Source organism: Crocodylus porosus, unplaced genomic scaffold (genome assembly GCF_001723895.1).
Source record: "Crocodylus porosus isolate Cpor-Errol unplaced genomic scaffold, CroPor_comp1, whole genome shotgun sequence".
In the NCBI taxonomy this organism is placed as follows: Eukaryota; Metazoa; Chordata; order Crocodylia; family Crocodylidae; genus Crocodylus; species Crocodylus porosus.
Window position 1 is genome coordinate 70,557,413 of NW_017728931.1, and position 21,517 is coordinate 70,578,929.

The 21,517-nt window shown below is 43.0% G+C and overlaps 2 protein-coding genes across 2 annotated transcripts in view; one reads left to right on the forward strand and one right to left on the reverse strand.

Moving 5' to 3' along the window:
* METTL25 (methyltransferase like 25) overlaps window positions 1-2,283 on the reverse strand; it is a 116,050-nt gene extending 113,767 nt beyond the window's left edge. The window contains exon 1 of the mRNA XM_019543137.1: window positions 1,894-2,283. Coding sequence (XP_019398682.1) covers window positions 1,894-2,257 — 364 coding nt within the window. The 5' untranslated portion in view covers window positions 2,258-2,283. The remainder of the gene's footprint in view (window positions 1-1,893) is intronic.
* Window positions 2,240-20,450, forward strand: CCDC59 (coiled-coil domain containing 59). Its single transcript, XM_019543138.1, has 4 exons — window positions 2,240-2,360; window positions 3,381-3,603; window positions 12,203-12,299; window positions 18,754-20,450. Exons 1-4 carry the CDS (start codon window positions 2,261-2,263, stop codon window positions 18,913-18,915), a joined length of 582 nt encoding a protein of 193 aa, XP_019398683.1. The 5' UTR covers window positions 2,240-2,260; the 3' UTR covers window positions 18,916-20,450.
* Window positions 20,451-21,517: the final 1,067 nt, after the last annotated feature.

Below are 21,517 nucleotides of genomic sequence, written 5' to 3' on the forward strand. Positions count from 1 at the left end.
TGGGAAACCTCTCAGGTGAGAGTACTGTTAAAGACTGTACAGTACTCCAGGTCAACCCTGGGTATATTTTCTTTTTGGTGGGGATATATGTTCCATGAAACAGTCTGGTGGGAGCCCTTGTTGGACTGTACCTGATTACAGGAACTACTGGACTAGAACGGTGTTCACTGTCAATGTATGACAAAAGCTGGACATAGAAGGGCCAGGACGTTGTGGGTATTTTTGTTATTAATATTCATCATTTCTCAGAGTCCTGAAGTTCAAACATGGACTGACTAATAGCCTGTTCCGCATAGTGTCGGGCAGGAACTTTACTGCTTTACCGTACATCATTACTGTTACAGAGGGGCAAGGGCCAGGGGTGTAGGGATGAAGGAACCCCCAGAAGATCTGGCAGACGTCCCTGAAATTAAGCCTATTCACAAATTCTTCCTCCTTATAATATACATTATTACATCAAATCATGGCAGACTAGAGAACAAGAGTACAATTTAACAGGGACTACAGACAGAGACGTCCTCAAACCTCTGTATCGACAGCACAATCAAGAGGCATTAGAGGCATGGGCCACAGCCATATCAGGTGACCCCTTGACACTATTCAATAACTCTACAGTAAAATTAAGAGTGCCTCCACCAGAAACTATAATTCAAGACACCTCCTTTCTGCACACTATGCACACATATATACATACAGATATATATACACACACGCACACTATACAAACACACATATATATGTCTACATGTGTGTATAGTGTGCATATATGTATATGTGTCTCTAATAAAAGATATCACCTCTAGCACACTGTGTGTGTGTGTGTGTGTGTGTGTGTAGCGCATATATGTACTAGCCAACTGCCTGTGAAGAATGATGGGGGTGGGGGAAGGGGGAACAGAGGCCTGTGTCTGGCCTCTACTGCTCCTCCCATGTTTTAGGTCTGGTCCTGCTCCCATGCTCCCTCCCCATGAGTATGGGCCTGGTCCCCCCACCCCTGTGCTCCAGCTCCGCCTGGCCCACGGCCACGTGCCTCCCCTCCCTGATCCTCTCTCTCCCTCCCAGCTGTTGGTAGGCCCTGGCAGCAGCAGGGTAGCATCACTGTGCCCCTCTCTCCCTCCCCATTCCTGCTGCCTTTTGTCAGGGCCAGGCAACACCAAGGTGGCAACGGTGTGCTCCCCACCATCATGGCAAGCAGGGACTGAGTCTCATGTCCAGCCCCACCTTTGCTTCTCATCCGGTTGGGGGAGGGAGTGGCCCTCTCTCCCCACTCTCGCCCTCCCTGCTTTGGGGCCCGGCCATTCACCTCCCCTTTCAGGGCTGTTGTCAGGGCACGGGGTGCTGTCTTCTGCTCCTCCCACCCCCTGCTGGCTTTTGTCGGGGCCTGACAGCTCTGCGTCCCCCCACGTCTGGCCCTGACACTGCTTCTCATCTGGTTGCGGGAGTGGGGGGAACGGGCCCACTCCCCACTTGTCCCCCACTCCATCACTGCTGCCTGCCAGCTGAGCTGGCCATGGCCCCCATCCCACGTCCCCACCGTCTCCTGTCCTAGTGCTCCTGGAGCACTCTGATTGGCTGTTTCAGCCAGCTAATCAGAGTGTAAATAAAGCCTTCCGGACAGACAGGCAGACTAAAGCTCAAATTAGAAAATATGTCTGTGTATAGTGTATCTATACACACAGACATATCTATACACACACTGTATATGTGTGTGCCTCTAGTGTACATATTACATGTATAGACATTGTACATACGTATATCACATATACACACTACACACACATATAGATTTACATAGTGTGTGTGACCAACAGGGGGCCAGAGGCCCGCAGGACACGGGGGGCAAGGTCCCAGGGAGACGCATCGCACCACGGAGCCCCCCCGGCCCGCACTCACCCCCGGGCCCGGCAGCGGCGGCGCCGGCGGCCTCCTGCAGGGGGCGCTGCAGCCGGAGGGGGCCGGACTCCCGGAGCGCCCGCAGCACCGCGTCCGGTGACAGCGCCACCAGCTGCGCCCACAACCCGCGCGTGTAGAAGTCCACCGTGTGCGCACGGCTCAGCGGCAGCGCCCGCGCCAGGAAGTGCGCCGCCCCCCGCAGCCGCCGGCCCACCGCCTCTGCGCCCGGCTCGGGTGGCAGGGGGCCCCCAGAGCGCGGCATGGTGGCCTCCGCTGCGCTCCGCTTGCCTCCCCCGGGCCAATCCGCGTCGCAGGCGCGCAGTGATGACGCGAGCGGCTGGCGCCGGGGGAGTGCAGGGGACATCTCATGGCGCCGGCGGGGAGGCGGGCTGCGCCGCAGCGGGGCGCCGCGGAGGCTCCAGGCCGTAGCCGGAAGCGGCCTCTGCCGCGGGGGAGCGCGCGTGGCGGTGAGTCAGTGAGTGCCTGGGGGAGGCTCCCCCCTGCACTGCTCCCCGTGTGTTGCCAAGTCGCCCTTGTGACCCCCCCCCCCCCGAGTTGCTGCCCTCTGGAACCGGAGCCAGGGTGCAGCGGGGCCAGCCGGGCCTGGGCTCAAATGCCGCATGTTGCCTTCAGTCTTATAGTGGGTTGCAGCTGAAGAAGGGCTTGGCTTCACGTTCAAGTTAAAGCTGAGTAGAAACTAGCTCTAAAGCTGTTGCACCTTGTTGGACACTGACTCTGTCGTGAGGTGGACATTTTTATGGTGTGGCAATCACTTTGCGCGTGTGGCTCGTATGCTTTTCTTGTGTGGTTGGCCAGTTTGTTGCCTAATACATGTCAAGGGTGGCAGGAGCCAGAGGATGGCTTGCTGTGCTACAGTAAGACGTCTTTGCTGTAAACCAGGGGTTCCCAAATTGTGGTATGCCTACCTCTGGGGTATACAAGACATCTCGGGGAGGGGGGGTACAGGGGAGATGTAATGAAAATTAAATCTACCATTACATGATAATAGTAGTTGGCATTTAAAGGTTACAAATGTACACTAGTAGGGGTATGCAGGCAGCTGGTAAATCTGGAAGGGGTGCACAACAAGAAAAAGCTTGGGAACCTCTGCTCTAAACAACCCGTTGGTTTTTCTGTTCTGTAATCTGTAGCCCAGGGGATTCTCTCCTAGGGCGCTTTGGAGTCGTGGTGAACAAGGGGGTTAAAAGGTCTCTTTCGGTGACTGCTTTTGGAAATTATTCCTGCATAAATGCAGGGGACTTGACTCCAGGGGCAAGTGAGGATTGGACTAATGGGAAAGAGGAATAGGGGGCAACAAACTTCTGGACACATCTCAAAATGGTTGAACCCCATCTACACTAGCATGTAAGCTGTCAGTTCTGCTGCCACTGTTGTTGTGGGAAAATGGCTTGAAAATGTAGTGGCAGAGAGAAATTATCATTAACTTAGAGTTGGATGGACCTTATTTTCATTTCTTATGGATTCAGGACAAGGACTTGTATCTTGGAGGAAGCAAAAGATCCAATGGGAATACAAGAAATTATTGAAGAGAGAGAGAAAAGCCAACCCTCCAAAGGAAGTTGTCTACACAGATACTTACCCAGAACACTTGAAGCACCTCTATTTAGCTGAAGAGGAAATGCTTAAGCAACAATGCAAGGCTAAAAGCAGTCCAGTTTTTTTGGAAGAAAAGTGCAACACGGCAGTGAAGTAAGTAACTGTCTAAAACTGTTTTATTTTGTTCTTTTATCTACTTTTGTATTTATTAAAGGGATATTAAGTTTTCAGATACTCCAGTTAGATTCAGTGGCTTGCTTGTTTAATTATGACCATGGGTAAAATAACCTACCCGTTAAGACTCATGATGCAACGAGGTGCCTGCATGCAGAGTCCAGCTGACTCCTTTGGGACCTAGCCCATTGCAGGACTGGATCCTTAATATGTTCAAGGTATGTCAATTAAGAAAAGAATAACAATACAATATGAAATATTTGCTGTTCAATTGCTGCTGATAGTAACAAGTAAAGGTGCTTTATTCTAGGATTTGTCTTGGCACCCTAAACTGTATGATTCCCCACGTAACTTAAGCAGCCAAAAATGCACCAAGCATCAGTCTACATAATACTGTTATGTAGTGGTGCTCAACCTAAGGCTCCTGGACCTGACCGTACCCCTAGCCTGTAGCATGGAGGATCAGCAGCAAGCTCCTCAGCCTTGCATGTCTCCTTCCCTGCCCTGCTGCTGACCTTTGCAGCCCTCTCTTCTTCTGTCTCCCCCTACAGCATGTACTCCCTCCTTCCCTTTCTCCCTCTCTCCTCCCCTATGGTAGGGACTTTTTTAGCGTTTAAGATTGTCAGCCACCTTACTCCTCACATCCCACCCTCCTATACCAAAGCGAAGTGTGAGACTATGGTGCACCCGACTTGCCTCTCTAAAAGGTTGAGCACCACTGCTGTAGAGCTGGCCTTGGCAGTCCACGGTTTGCAGGCTAGATCTGCCCTAGAAAGAGATTTCTGTCCAGCTCACCAAAGCACACTTAGGTGAGAATGCTTTGTCTAGTGGCCATCCCTCTGAACTTGCTTCCAACCTGAGGAGAACTAAGGTGTTGTAGAGGATAAATTGGCCTTTTTTATTGCTTTTTCTGCTACACTACTTCATGACTTTGCAAATGGGGACTAGGTGTGCACATGTTTGGAACCCTCTATCTAAATGCACTTGCTGTCATGACTCAACCTGTTGTCTTTGTGTGTGTCTCACTTAAAAAAACCAAAAACCTAGGACTGCATACAAAGCTTTTTTTTTTTTTTTTTTTTTTTTTTTTTTTTTTTTTGCTTCCTGCTTCTCTACATGTCTAATTTTACATCTTTGTATTTATCTTTTAGTTGGTTTTGTAACAAAGATTTACAATGCAACTAATGGAAACTAACTGATTTACAAATGTGATTCAGATCACAGCAGAATGCTAATTGTGTATTCTTTTTTCTCTTGTGGTTGAAAGAAAATTATTTCAGATACCATCCCTCCTGTTTAGGGGTGCACTGATAGAGATATTGGGGACCAATACTGATAGCCAATTTTTAAGAAGGCGTATCAGCCAATACCAATCTGATTTCCAATGTGCAGCCCTGCAGCTTAAAGACCTGTGTGCAGCTGCTAAGTCTGTGGTAGTGGAAGTGGAGAGGGGGAGGGATGGGGTGTGGGGGACAGTGATCAAGGCCCCCACAGTGAGGAAGGGAGTGGGGTTGGGGCAGGTGCTGCCCATCTGGGGTGAAACACGGCACGGGATGGAGCGTGGCTTGTCTGGAGGGCAGCTTCAGACCCTGGAAGGGCATGGGGGGAGAGAATGTGACATCAGATCTAGTCAGGGTGGGCTACAGGCTGCTCCAGGCTCTTCTCGGTGGGTTGGGGGGCTGGGCTGGGCTGAGTTTTGGGGCAGGTGGCATCAGCACTGTAGGGGGAGTGCAGCTACCCTAAAATTTGCCATAGCCCCCCTCACAGCACCACCAACCGAACCCCTCCCCTCCCCCATGCTGAATGAATTTTTAGTTGGACTTTGCAGCGTAAGTTGGAGTAAAGGCTAAAATGTTTCTATACAAAGCATTTGGGGAAGTGGCATCTTATTAATGTACTAACTTAAAAATATGTGATTTCCAGTATTTTCCCATCTTAAAATGTAAATTGGCTTTGAAAATGCAAAATGTGTTGCAAACTTTGACTTGCAGATGAGTAGTAGAAAATGAGAATGAATTAGTCAATATATAACGAGATGTGCTGTTTTACAAATTCACATAGCTGTTTTGTTTTCATCAAGATTAATACTTCTCGTTTTGTTTTATTTTAGTATAATTAGTAATCTACCAGGCATTGTGTAGGTGGGTAAGTATATGAGAGCAGAGTATTAAAACAAATCCTTCTTTGCAATTTAAACTTCACTTTGTGAGTAGATGTTTTGGAATTGGTTTGGATTTTGACAGGTAGTAGAGGCATAGTTACAGTATTAAAAATCATTGAGCAAGCTATTCCATTTCAGGAATATGAAGATGAGATCACTTTTCAGGGTAGAGGAAAGGTAGTCTGAAGAACCAGCCTTGGATGAAGCTACATAATTAGATAGGGTGTTTGAGACTGGAAGAACATGATACCCCTGGATATACATAGACTGCTAATTGCAACTGTAATTATGCAAGTTAGCAGCTTTATCTGAAATCCCTGGACATTGGTGATAGAAGAACTGAAAAGCATTTAAAACTTAATTTCAGTAAAAGAATATATTTTTCTTAGATTTTAGCCACATTCAGTATAAAAGTTTCATTCTGTCTATGAAATAAGTTGGAATTCTTATTTTGAAAAATGAAGAACTTGCTTTGAATAGTGTTTGCTGTCAAAAATATTTTAAAAAAACAAATAAGCACTTACTGACCCTTTTAACAATTACTCAGTTTCCCTCCACGTACTTACAGATAGGGTGAAACTTTTTTCAGTTTTTGCAAGCATCATCTTATGATAGCATACGTATGCTTCAAAGAAAATCTTGCTGTTACAGGAGGTGGTATTTTTCTGGTGCCATGTACATAACAGTAGAGCTGATTGGAAATTTTTAGAATTCATAAATCTTAAATGCATGCAAATGGTCCCATAATGAGCTATTTGTAAGCTCTGGTATGTAACATTTTGAACCAAAGGCCCAGGATCAAAATTGGATAATGTGCTTATAGAGATGTAGACCAAAAAGTTGCTGAACAAAAGGCTTTGACCATCTGTGTTAGATTTTGTGCTAAATGTCACGAGGGGCTTGAGTAAGATCTTGCTGAAATAGGTGAAAAGACAGCTATTGACTTCTAGTGAGCTGATTGCACCCGAGAGTAGTCTTAAAGAAATTAATAGTTACCTGGCCAAAGTCCAATTTGGGAGACTCCTTTTTAACAGCTTTCTGCTTTAAATTGCATAAAGTTGTTCTTGGTTCTGAACAGTTCGCAACTGTTTAGAAGTACACGTTATGCATACTTCATCTCCTAGATGTGATTCCTTTAATGGGTACAAAATTTTTTATGAATTTATGTGATATTTGTAAAGCAGTTTGGAAAGCCAAGTGTTATACATGAGGTCCTCCTTAGGTGCTGTTCCATAAAATCTTGTTTTGTGTCTCCGCTGTGTATAAATTGTAATAAACAGCTTATGCAGGAGACCTGAAGTTATTGCACCAAAATTGCCTTGCCCTACTTTCAAATAAACTTAAACTTCTCCAGAACTCTCAGATGAAATGGAAAAACAGAACATGAAGTTATAGTTAAGAAAACTGGGCCAAGATTATCTTTCCAATAATCTCACTTAACTGCAACATCTGCATTGAGTTTCTCTCCTTGGGAAAATAGAATCATAGAAAGTTAGGGTTGGAAGGGATCTCAGGAGGTCGTCTTAGTCCAACCCCCTGCTCAAAGAAGGACCATCCCCAATTAGATCATCCCAGCCAAAGCTTTGCCTAGCTGGGTTTTGAAGACCTCCAAGGATGGAACTTCCACCACCTCCCTGGGTAACCAGTGTTTAACTACCCTCCTAGTAAAAAAAACATTCTTCCTGACATCTTACCTAAACTTCCCTTGCTGCAACTTGAGACCATTGCTCCTTGTTTTGTCATCTGTCACCACTGAGAACAGTCTAGCTCCATCTTCTCTGGAACCACCTTCAAGTAGTTGAAGGCTGTTTTATTAAATCCCTTCTCAGTCTTCTCTAGACTAAATAAGCACAGTTCCCTCAGTCTTTCATCAGAAGTCATGTGTCCCTGCCTCCTCAACATTTTTGTTCCCTTCTGCTGGACTACCTCCAATTTTTCCACATCCTTTCTGTAGTGGGTTGTCCAAAACTGAACACAGTACTCCAGATGTGGCATTTCCCTTTACCTGCTGGCAACATGCGTACTAACTTGCTGAGGGTGCACCCTATAGTGCATATACTTCTGGTACGTTTGAATAAATACCTTTTCTATCTGCAATAGGGTTGAAGTGGTAGTGGTGCTGTACTTATGATGGTCAAGGAAATGAGAGAAGCTGGGGTGAGGGTTGATGATGTCGGTTATTGGACTAATTGTATAGTTGGGAGAGATGAGACAAAGTGCCATGCTTTCTGTCTGCAGACATGTAGGTGAACTGGGTTTTATATTCATAAAAACTGAATTTTGGTACTTTATGCTACAGGTGTTCTGTTATGCCATTTAAATGGTAGCATATTATAGGTAATCCATAATGACAATGGGAGGGGGGGTGGAAAATCAAACATAAAACAATTGGCTTTTTTACATTCATGTTCACTCACCACAGTTTGGAATAAGCAGACGCAAATAAATAGAAGACATTTTTCAAAGGGACACAACAAATGAAAAAGTTTACAGCTCTAGTCAAACCTGGTTGAACTCTTGCTTGTTCACTTTTTTTATGCTTCCCTGAGTTAGACTATGTCAGGGATTTATCTCAGTGATTCTCATCCAGGATGCTGAAGCACCATGGAGTACTATGAGATACTTTTAAGGGTGGCATATAGTTGTTAGGAATGCAAACAACTCATTCACAAAATAATCCTAGAAATTTCAAATGGAACTCTGTAACATTAAATACTTTCTCATCTACTGTGGTCTAATTTTTCTGTAATCAAGAAATGAATGAAAATTAAGAGCTGGTGTTTTCCGAGTAGTGCCTTTGGTCTTGAGAAGGATGCCTCAAGTATTAAAAGGTTGAGAACCACTGGTCTTTTCTTATTGGAAATGGAATCTTGTGACTAGCTACTTGACCCAAAGATAATGGTGATTCCCCAGGAACAGTCCCAGTAGTTTAAGCACACCCTTCACAGAGCTTCATGCTCAGAAGTCCCCTGGCCTGTAGTTTGGTCCTTCGGAGATGTGACAGTTGAATCATGTAATGTGCACACATTACAGAAAGATTTCTAAACAACTTCAGACAACAGTGGGGGAGAAAGGGAAAAGTAGACAAAACAATAAACAGTTGTATACCATTTTCTGCCCAAATTCTTCACTACACTTGAGCATTTTTTTTTGAGATTTGGATCAATAACTTCTCAGTTTGCTAACTCATGATTTCTCCCTTAGAATGTGGGGTTACTTCTGACCTCCAAAAATGGCCTCTTGAGCTGTAGTTGTCCAGGCCATGTTCATTTCTATTGCTGCAGACTTCTATGAAATTTGTTCCAGCCTGCAGATGCTGCCTCTACTGTTCCCCTCCCCCCATTCCTTCCTGAAACTAGGGTTATCTTTTGGGTGTCGGGTAGAAGTTTTCTTGTGGATGGAACATGTTGCCTCCACAAGAAACTGAATGAACGCTTATACAGTGGCAATTTTCTAGTGGGGAAAGCAGTGACTCCTCCAGCAGAAACATTCCTGGTACACGGCCACAGTTTCCCTTTATTTAAGAAGCATTTCCTTTTTTTCCTTGAGTATTTTAACAGTTAATTTAAATATTCAAATATTAATTCAAACAGTTCAAATATTTCTTACCTTTGTTTTCCCCTGGGGGGTTCCCCATTCCTTCAGGCTTGTTCCTTTGCCAACAAGCTGGAGTAAAGAGACCTTATTTCACCCAGGATTCAGCCTAGATGTTGATAGTGATCCTTAACAACTTCAGCATTTTTGCCATTCACCCTACTCCATAGCAGATGAAATATAGCAGCTATATCTCGAAGTTTAGTTTGATAGCTATGCTGGGAAAGCTGCTTCCTCAGCTGTATTTTCTTTACTTTTCTGGCACTTTTCACCCACATGGATTAACGTTGTCATAATACACAAGTGAGATACCATAGCTGAGACTTTGTAAAGACTTTGTGATTTGCGTTTTAGTATGTTAATATGCTGGTTCATGCACTGAAGAAATGAGTTCATTGAAGGGTTGTTCTGATGTTGATTACCTCTGAGGTAATTTGTGCTATTGGAAAAATAGATGTTTCATAAAGCTTGCTGCAGCCTATTTATTTCTAGATTCTGTAAACTCTTCACTAAATTTGGAAAATGCAATTAAACATTATAATTATTGAACTACAATCAGTTATACAGATAGGTTTGCAATTCTGTTTTAGTGAGTTAATCAAAAATTGCAATTTTCAGAATACTTGTTTTTTGACTGCATAAATGCAACTGTTGCAGGGTTGTGGTGTGTGCCGTGCTAGCATAATGCTTTAAAACTTTGGGATTCTATTGTTTGGTTTATTATTCATTCTGTTTTTAGCATTTGTTTTGATCAGAATAATCACACACTTCTGAAATATGATATTTACTGTTAGTACACAGTCTTGCCACATGATGGAGCTGAGAATAAAACAAAGACCATTGTATAAGAGTGTGATGCTTCTGTCTGGTCGCATAAATTCTGATAAATAGCTACACTCCTTCCTGTCAGTTTTGCTAGATGGCATCGATTAGTTCCTGTAGTATAAATGCAGAGAATAAGACAAAAAACATGAAGTAACCGTTTTTTTGGCAGAAAGAATTACTTACCAAATTTAACAAAGAATTTTGGGAAAGGCCGGAAGCCTTCCTTACCTAACATTCTTAACTGTGTAATGATCAGGAATCTGGACAAAATTATGTAACTGAATAACAACAAAAACCCAGAGTGAATTATGGCTGTAGTAGAATTCTGCATAATAAATATTAATTTAATTTTTTTCCCCTTGAACTGTTTTCTCTAGTTAAGATGTTTGAAGTAGCTATGGGTATTACAAGTTTTATATCCCTGTCCTAACTCTAGCTATATCAAGATTTCAAGGACTGACCTCTGAGAAAATTGTTCTACAGGACAACTGTGGCTCCACTTCATCCTCTTGTATATGGCAGTTCAGCTTAAGATACCACTCAGTCGCTGCTACTTCTAACAGTGCCATTGAGGGTGTACAATACAGCTCTGAGTTGTTTTTATCCATCTGCCACATTTACTGCATGGAATTTTCTAAGATCTAAAGGGAGTGATGAATATTTCTTATGAAACCACCCAACTCTGAAACTCAATCCATATCGAAATCTTAAGAAACATAGAACATCTTTGGCAAGAAAAATAGATGTAATACTGCAGAGGCTGGACTATATAGCCCTTTTTGTGTCTTTACAGCTTCACGTGGTCTTTCCCCTGATTATAGTCAGGATCTAAGTGACTTGGTTTGTTAGAGTACTGAGCTTGAATCCCACAATGTTTATGATGCACTTTATATGGTATTTGATCCGGTCAGCTAACTTTGATCTCAAATTATAGTGATATTTCTGTGAGATACCCAGGTTGTAGCCATATTGGTCTAGAGGAAAAGTCAATTAGGACTTGTAGTAGAGATGATATAAAATAATAATAGATATTATAAAATATCATCTCTACTATGGGTTATGATTGCCTCAGTGATTTTTTTTTTTTTTTTTTTTTTTTTTTTAATATTCATTTTATATAAAATTGAGGTTCTGTGTTTTTTTTAGTTTGTTTTGTTTGTGGGGGGGTTACCAATAACTTTCAGTTGAAATATTTCTATATTTTTAATTAAACCTGATTTGTACTGATGTTTGAGTTGTGCTAAGGCAGGTGCAGGCAATTAGTTTTTTGGTCAGCTATCAAGGTCTATGAGGGTAGCCCTGCCCCTTGGTTGCCATCTGGGGTGTATGTAGTTTGTAGGGGGGTATTGGGTATGTTGTGGTTTGTGTGAGTCTCGGGGAGCTCCATGTGATAAGAGGTGGGCCAGCCTGCCTCTGCTCCTTGCTGTCATGTGCAGCTACCTGAACTGGCTGGAGCTTCATGCTGCTGGGTGGCTGCACCTGCATGCACCCTGAGCAACCCAAGGGCCCACCGGCTGCAGCTGCTGCTGCTATCAGAAGCATGGGCTGTGTACCATGGGGGAGAGGTCCCCACACCCTCCCCTCCCCACCTTTCCTCACACTCCACGTATACTCATACCCTGTCCACTGAAGCTCTCCACTCCCACCAGCCCCATAATCCATATTCCCACCCAACTGCAGCTTCTCCTGCCTGCTGTTGCTTCCCTACCTGCTGCACCAGGGATAGGAGTGGCTGGAGTTCAGGGAAGCCAAGCAGGCCCCTGGTGCCTGTAGCAGTAATGGGAGCAGCCCTACCTGGAAACTGTGCATGTCTGGAGGGCGGGGGCTCTCCTGTGAATGAAGATTGGAGCAAGGTGGGCGGGCAAGGAGTGGTACAATTAGTGGGTACCTGCAGGCTGGACGAAATTGCTTGGTGGGCTGGATCTGTCCCATGGGCTGTATTTTGCCTGCCCCTGTGCTAAGGTAACCCATGTGCTAATCATGCACCCTTCATTACAGATCAGCTATTAATGAAAGGAAACATAAGAAAACATCAAATCAAAAAGCAAAAGAAGAATATGAGAAAGTAAAGGCTGAACGTGCTAAGAAGAAAGAGGTAAATCGTGAACTAAGGTCTCGGGGACTGTTCAGATTGAAGAGAGAGGGGGATGGTAATGGTGTCAGTCTTGTCTGCTTGATACCATGTTAACCTGTATTTCTGAGTAGCATTTAACATTATATCATTATTCGGTATTGTGTGATATTGCGTTTCTTAGGTTTAGGTTCTCTATTACTTTATTAAAACCGAATAGGCTCATCATGCTATATTCACACTTGACAAGACTTGGATAACTCCCTTTGCTGCTTGGCTTGATTGCCCTGCTAGTCTATGCTATATTCTTGGGATACGAGTCCCTCTTAATTAAGAGGAAGAAACAGTAATATTGCGTAAGTACTATCTACTTCTGTTAATTTAAATGTTTCTCAATGTATATCCAGCAGTTTTTTTTTTATACTTGGTTCTCTTTTTACTTACATAGTCAGTAGACAGTGTTAGTGCTTGAGACTGGAATTCTTAAAGTGGCTCATTTTGACAAGTTGACACTTCAGGCCTTATTTGTTGAAGATCCTGGTTATTTCTGTCATTATTGAATATCTCAGTTAATGAATTATGAGATTAGTAGAGCAGTTTACTCCTTAGAGCTTTTGCTTCAAGCTCTCTGCAGCTCTGACAACTGTTGCTGTTGTATTATGTTTAATCTATGTCCTGAAGTACTTTTCTTTGAACAATGAAGGCTAAGATGAATCATAAAATGAAAGCTGAGATTCTGGAGCACAAAATGGCTACTCTTGCAAGAATTTTATGACTGGCTGGTGGAAGAAGCCTGGAGTTATGTAACTATTATAAAAATACTGAAATATGAACAGTCATTTGTATTGGTAGGATTCAGACACTATCAGAAATATTATTTGCACTGTTTATTAAAGGAAGAGAAATCAAAACATGTTGCAGAGCTCAATTAATTTAACTTTTCCATATATTGTGGGTGTCAAAAAGTAAGCTTCAGTAGAGGTTACAATATTTTCAGATCTTTAAAACAATAGAACATGTTTGTCTTGAACACCAAATTTACTCTTGGCTATTTGCTTTCCCCTTCTCTTTCTTCTACTTGTAATGAATCAGAAAATAAATGAGGGCATGTTCTCATCCTGTTTGATCAAAACAGAATGTACTGGCCTAATTCCCACTCAGTTTGCTTGTAGGCTGGGCTTCCAGGGTTTGGGTTTCTCCAGCATCTCAGTAGAGACCTATTGTTGCTTTGCAGCTAAGCTATGAGCTGCAGTTTCTAAACAGATGAAATACTCTTGCAAAGTAAGCAATTGTCTGGCCCCAGGCAGGCATTGCCTTTATAGCTCAATTCATATGTTAGTATGCCACATGGAATTTTATGGCTTCATAAATCTGCTGGCCATGTATGATATACAATATAAAGCATCTTTGTAGCTGGTTTCTATAGTGTCTTAACTTGAACATGTAGCATGGTCCTTCCCCATACTGACAATCAGCTGACTTAGTATCCAGTAGGCCTGTGTGAAGCAGCAAATATTCGCTTCGGATTTATCTGATTTCAGAGGGACAGTGATTCGATTCGGTCATGCCCACATCCTGCATCCCTCCGCCCCAGCTGGGCAAGCAGCACCAGCACCTGCATCATGTGCCCCAGCTGGGCAAGTGGCAAGCTATGCCCTGCTGCCACTTGCCCTGCTGGGGTGGGGTGGGGAGGCACAGGATGAGGGCACGGCAGTGCTGGGAGTGGGGGCTATGCCCTGCTGCCACTTGCCCTGCTGGGGTGGGGTGGGGAGGCACAGGATGAGGGCACGGCAGTGCTGGGAGTGGGGGCTATGCCCTGCTGCCACTTGACCCCTTCTGCCCAGAGTGAGTTGCACCTGCATTGCAGCCTCCCCTCCTCCCTGCCCCAGCTGAGCAAGGGGCAACAGGGCATAGCCACCACTCCCAGTCCTGTCGTGCCCATGTCCTACACCCCAGCTGGGCAGCCTGTCCCAGCCCCATTCCCTTCCTCACTGTGGGGGTGTTGATCTGCACCCCCATGCCCCTTCCCTCCCCACTCCGCCCACCACAACAGACTTAACAGCTGGAGGAAGCTGTATCCAGCATGGTGAGGACTACTGCCTGTTTAGTCTATGGCTGAATCTCCAAAGTGGCTCAGAGTCTTTTCCGAATTGATTCAGAGGCTTCCAATTCAATTCAGACCTTTTAATTGGTCTCCCAGTTCGATTCAGATGCCAAATCAGGCTGAATCTCCTCCAAATTGAATTGGCTACTGAAGCCTCACACAGCCCTAGTATCCAGAGCGGGGCAGCCCTGGCACAGTTGGAGACTCAAGGCTATTCTGGTCATGGCTTTAAACTCGTGGAGCAGGGAGACACAATTGGGTCCCTCCCCACCTGGCACTTGCAAAGGCATGTAACAGCAGCCCTGTGCAGGACTGCACCATGCACTCCTTTCAGTTTGCACACGTAGTGGGGTTCTGGATCCTGACAAGAGCGTGATTTGAATCTAGTCTCAACATTGTGCATCTGCCCTTCACGTATACATCGTAGCAGGAGATGTGACCAGCACAGCATTAAATTAACATCTGCCAGGGGCCTTGGAATGCATTTGGGTCTGGAGTCCTGTGCATGTGAACCTATGATGAGCACAACAGCACCATAAAACAGCAGCACCTATGTGGAAATGTGCACTTTGGTTCTGCATTTGCATGGCTTTGGCACAGGGCCATCTCAGAGGGTCTGAGAGAGCATTGTTACGCATGCTTCCAACACAACGCTGGGCACTTTTAATTGGCAAGCCATGCTAATTAAAGTGCCTGGCACTGCATTGGGTACAGGTATGTAAGTGGCATAGTGCATGTCAGTGCTGAGAAAATGGCGGGAGTACACTTTGAACTAAGCACATCAAATGTATTTTACTTCAAAGCGCACCAACCACCATTTTCTCAGTACCAGCACATGCTTCACTGTTTGCATACCTGCACCCAGTCCAGCAATGTGTGCACCAGTTATGTGCTCCAGCAGACTCTATTTCCAGCATGTTGGGGCAGACTTGCCACATGTGCGCAAGTGCCCAGGGTTACTGGGACGTATCTCAGGGTTCTAAGTGACTCCATTTGAAATGCTTTAGGAATTGGTCTGTGGTTTATTTCTTAAGACTTTATTTTACCCTTGCTGAGTTTCTTTATAGAAATTTTTTCTGAGCTGCCAGCTTATTTGGCTGAGGTGCTTGAAAGCCTGCCTGTTCTCACCTGTCTGTTCGTTCTGGTGCTAAACAGTGATGTCAAGCACTGCTGGATAAGCTGGTTCTGCTTACAGCTAAGGTATTATTGCAGCAGGTCAGGGTCTGAGATGGCATTCTTGCATACAAAAGGCAGTAACAGATCATGGAGGGACATTCATATGCAACAGGTGCCAACATTCTGTCACATGCTACAGTTACTTCAGATTTCCCTTATGCAGACTAGCATTTGTGGGAGTGTAGTGTTATTCATATATAGCTTGCTAAACTACATGGAGCTCTTGGAGAAAGTCGCCCCAGCTGGTTTGCAGGCCTAGTAGAGGCGATTTTTAAATAAGATTTGATTGTTACAGGGGTTGGGTCTTGTTGAGCATAGGAACAGAACTGGAGGCACACCTATAGCCTAGAAACCTGGGATGTCTAGTGCACTTCTGCTCTTGCAGCACAATTTTAATATGGATGAGGAAATTGAGTGCTCTGTAATGAGGTGTGTGTATGTGTTATTTATGGTAAAAGCATTGATATTTACTGAAAGATTTGGGTGCAGTGCCCTTTTTCTTTTCTCTTAAACCAATATGCCAGTGTATTGTACAACTAAATATATTAATGAAAACAAAAGTGTAAAAGTAACTAAATATATGCCAAGGATTAGTGCAGGTGTCCAACTACTTGGTCACAAATAACAATTTAAAAAAATGGTAGATCTTAGTGTCATGAGCATGCTAATGGCACCTCCATATTAACCATTGGCTACACATACATTGAATGGGAGGGTGATGAGAAGGAGCTCTGGGAGACCCCACAGGAGATGGGTCCGAAGGGAATGATGTGCACTTACCCCATTGCTACTTTCTAGGAGAAGAGTGGCAAAATACACCCATAGGCTGAATCCTGCAGACCAAGGCAATTTGTCTGGTCTGCAGTGGGTCCCTTGGCCCCACCTGGTATTCAGACAGAGGGCAGCCCAAGCTGTCGTTCATGCAGTTGGTCCCACTGCTACTGGACGCACAGTGGGGCTGGAACAGCATAGCACCTGAACTCTTTCCCAGTAGCTCCAGCGGTGGCTTCTTCCAGCTACTGCTGCCGGACCCAACCCTGCTGCCCAGGCATCCCAGCCTATGTGCCAGAAGCAGGACCTGTGTGGTCGGGCATCTGAGATAGGGCTGCAGGTGGGTGGAAAGCAGCATCCAGAAGCAGGATAGGCAGATAAGGCTGGGGCATTGGGGTCAATCACAGAGCAGTGACAGTACAGGGCTGGAGCCTGAGCACAGCTGTGATCATCTGCCCACACTGCCTTGTGACAGGCACTGGTTCCATGGGCACGGGCATGCAGGGAGCAGATCATGGCTCTGTCACTGCCCAAAGATCTCAGACCTGCCCACCCACCCTGCTCCCGGATGCAGCTCCCTGCCCACCTGTCACCCAATCCCATCTGCCTGCCTGTGCACCCTGCCCGCGTGGGTCCTGGTTGGTCTCCATAGAGAACCTGGGATTGTGGGGCTGTGACAGTACAGGGCTAGGGCCTGGGCCAGGGTCATGATTAGCACTCTGCACACCTCTGCTTGTGGAACCAGCACCTGTCACAGGGCTGTGTGAGTAATGAATTGCAGCCCTGGGCTGTCACCACCCCGTGAGCCTGATCCCAGCCTTGGCCTTGCCCATCCTGCTCCCGGATGCCACTCTTCTGCCTACCCACGATCCCATCCCATTCTCCCAGCCAAGCACAGGGCCCTCTTAGGTAGCTTTGAGCTGTGTTGGGAGGGGCAGGGATGCTGACCTGGCCTGCAACAGCTCACTGAAACTTCGTAAGTGGCCCTCCGTCCCAAATAATTGTCCACCACTGTTCTAGGACTTCTCTGCTTGGAAAGAACAGAATCAATTTAAACCAGTCTTTTGAAAACCTGCCAGGACGTGCAGACACTTCATGAGCACTTCATGGTCAGCTGTATGAAAGGCTGCTGTATGAGATGTGGGTGGCCAAAAGAGTTGTGCTTTTCTGGTCAGTACCACTAGTTTCCATCAGTTTTTACAGTGGTAATGGTTTTTGTGTTTTGGGGTTTTTTTAAATAAAGTAAATGGGTGTGGGAACAGAGAATTTAGTCTTTGCTTTTAGTTGGTCTTTTCAGCAGCTTTTGAGACTTTTTTTTATTTAGAAATGCTTGCTTGGGTTATTCAGACTTTAACTCTTTTTATACATCATAAAACACTATTGTTGCTAAATTAAGAAATATAATTTCTGTTGCAGAAAATGATTTTTAATGTGCGTGTTTTGTTTGTACAAAACAGTCTAAAACCTATTTGTGCGATGAAAAGTATGTAATGCTTATTTGATAAATTAGCATCTCTTTATATGCATGCTGCTGTAAAGACATCTGTTTTTGTGGCCTTCACAATGTTCCATTTCTGAGAAATTCTATCAGAGCAACCATCCAAATAAAGTGAAGCATGTTTTAGTCTGATTAGAGACAGCTTCACATATTTTGATGAGACATGATTTAAGTGAAACAATCTAGTTGGCATGCTCATCAAAATATAATTTGCTTCAATAATTGATTCAGTGTAAAACAAAATATCTGTATCGGCACCTAATTTAGGGCTAGGTCCTGAATAAGATTGTGATGCTTTATAAAGATTTTTGTACATTGCTGTTTTGTATTTTTGAATGCCTTCCAGGACTGTATTAAACAACATGACTAACATCTGTCACATGTCACTTGTTTTCTCATCCTTTTCACAGGGGGAGAAGTGTGAACAGGAGTGACTCGTTTACTAGGGCTTGTTTTTTTTTCTCCTTTGTGTAGTTTTGTTTAATATCCATGTTGCTCTGTGTATGCTAGGCAAAATAGGTTAAAGAAGTGTGCTTTCCACTTGAAACGGGTGGTAGAAATGATTCTGGTAGAACTTTTGGGAAATTCATTTTACGATTTTGGGCTAACCTGAAGGGTGTTGCATCTCATTTTACGATTTTGGGCTAACCTGAAGAAAGTTGCATCTCCTGCACAAATGTACTTAATCTTTACTATGGCAAATTTTAAGGCAAGAACAGAAGTTCTGTCATGGCTCTTGTTCTGGAATTTTAGGCAAACATCGTTTGATATATAAGAATTGTATGTATCGGTGGTTGTGGCCCTAACAAGACAATAACTGATGTTTATGGACATGATTTTTACAAGATGCAAACACTTTTGAGGTACAGAGTGATTGTATTTACTCTGGTTTAATCACAGCACTTACATTTTTGCTATTTTTATTTCAGGCAGCAGAGAAAAGGAAACAAGAAAGAGAAGAAGCCCAAAGGCTCTATAAACAGAAGAAAATGGAAGCTTATAAAATACTAAAGAAAAGGACCAAAAAGGGGCAGCCAAATCTAAATTTACAAATGGAGTTTCTCCTCCAGAAAATACAACAAAAAACATAGGCCAGCATATGTAATCTCCAACGTGAAGAACTAAATTTGTACCCTAGATAATATGCATCAAGTGGTACTTTTTTAGTGTAATTGATATTTTTTTTTAAAGTAATGTGACAGATTTTGCTATTGTTCTAGATCTAGCACAAGAAGAAGTTGTTGTCCTTAAAGGATTTGCTGTAATTTGAGAGCTTGTTTCCATTTCGTGCTGATTAATGAGATATTGGTCCTTTATTAATTAAATGAGTACTTTTGCTTTATTTCTACTTCAGTTTTTGGTGATATTTAGAACCCAGTATACCAAATGGCTAGGTAGAGCCTTATAATTAGTAATCCACACTGTTTGGAAACTTCATAAAATATTTTGTTTTAAATTCTTGCAGCTCTGGTGTTATTGACTGCTAAAACCTCTCATCTGTGTAGGGTGAAACAAGAAGGTAAATTTTGTCAGTGCATTGCTACAGGGCTCAGAATGCAATTTCAAAATTTGGAGAATGGAAACACAAAATATAAACTTACCTCAAAGCCTTATTTTACCCTTTACTCAAAAAATAAAATAAAGCAAGTCTAGACTTCAGCGTATTTCAATGTCAGTAAAATTTTGTGAATCATTGTGGATGACTTTATAGGTCTGGTGGTTCAGAATAGGGTCTTATTATTTTATAGTCTTTAAGCCTATAACTAGTACTCATTCTGGTATTTGAAAAAATAAGTTGCCTAAGCAGTTGAAGATAATTTTAGGAGTAGCCTTTGGTCAACAGGGTAGAACACTGGACTTCAATGGTAGTAGATCTAGGGATAAAATACAGTTTGTCTTTTCCTTTTTTTCCCTCTAGTTTTGGCCACTGGATGAATAAGCAGTGAGCTCTCAAGCACTGCTGCACTTCCATTTTCAACCTTCTTGATCTGCACCTGGACTTGGACCTGAGGGAATTTGTCACTACAGAGCTTGATAACCTTATGTGAGACCCTTCACCCTCTGGGCCTTGCATTGTTTTTTTGTAAAATGCCAAAAAATGATACTGACCTTCACTAAAGAGTTCTGAAAGATCCTGCTGAGAAGACTTATATAATACCTAGGTAGCATGTCTAATTTTTTTGGCCTCATTCTAAGATACCCTTGGAATCTTTTTGTGTAGTTGTAAAACAGCAAAATGTGGTATCTTAATTGGAAATAAGGCATTTGAAATGTATACTCAGATTTGGGGGTTTGACATCCTTCCTCCCTCAGTGTTTTTAAAAGTTACACAACCCCTATTTTTGTGAGTTGTGGTTTTTTTGGTTTTTTTAGGTATTCATGTGTTCTCATCTAGGTCTTCCAGTTGGTCTGCAGACCAGCTAAAAACAAACAAACAAAAATCAAATCCTTTTACAAATCTTCATTATGGATCTTCTTTCAAGAGATCTTCCATAAATAAATTTTAACTTCTTACCACTCTTAACATTTTTCTGTGTTTATAGCTTTAAAATCTGTTATTGGTTCCATCCGCTAAGAATTTTTTTTTTCATTTTTATTTATTAAAGCCTTCAGCTTGTAAATATTATGGGCTTGTTTTTAAGTCTGGCTGTGGTGATATTTACTAATGCTAATGATATTTAGCTCTAGATGTAGCTATAAAAATGTTAATTTTTGTACACTTGCCTGCAGCCATCGTGGTAGTTGTTTTTTTTTCAGAACACTCTTTCCATGTCCCTATCTTCCCTAGCATTCAAAAATAAATTTTAAAGCTGTCATTATAAATGGCCAGAAGCATAATGTGGTCAATATAATGTGTAGTACAGAAATGGAAAAGTCACTTCGCAAAGTTTTATTCCAGAAATGGTAAATAGATAGATAAAATTTCCCACCTTCTATGTTAAAATGCCATGTTTGAGGTTTGATTATAAAAGTGTATTTGAAGTGTAACTGGGCCCCGTTGGGCTTAGTGAAGCAAATACTTACACAATCTAATTGAATTTTTCACTTCACTTTGCTGTGCAGTGTATTTTTAAGTTGGCATATGATTTGAAACATTTTAAAGGGTATGAAAATATTTCTTTGAATTTGAATTACAACCCTCTAAACTAGGTTTCTTTGCAGAGATAGTGGGTTAGCTGTTAGAACAGTAGTACTAAAACATCCAATGAGTTACTTTTTTTGTTCTTGGAAGAAATTTCTTCCTGTCAAACTTTACCTGCTCTTACTACCAAGCAGTAATGAAAATATGCAAGCCTTTACATTGGAGAGACTACAACATATATTTAGGTGAGACTTCCTATCTGAACAATTCTCAAAGGAGAGAAAGCAAAACAAGCCCAAGGTACAGACTTTCTGCACAGGACTCCTGCTGTCCTTTTGCACATCAGTACGCATAATTGGTTCACAGAAATCTAAAAATTTTCCTAAGGAGAAACTGAATATTATGAAAGGAGTTTTCCATATTCTTCTGATCAGTAGTTTCTAGAGATGCTATCCAAAATAAGTTGTTACAAGGTATTTACAATCTACTAATATACTGGAGGGAAAAAAACATGTATGTGCATGTCTTTTTAAGCCACCTGCATATTTAAGACTAAAATTTGATTGACTTGAAGCTGCTTCCCTTTTGATGAAACATAAAATTGGGGAAGT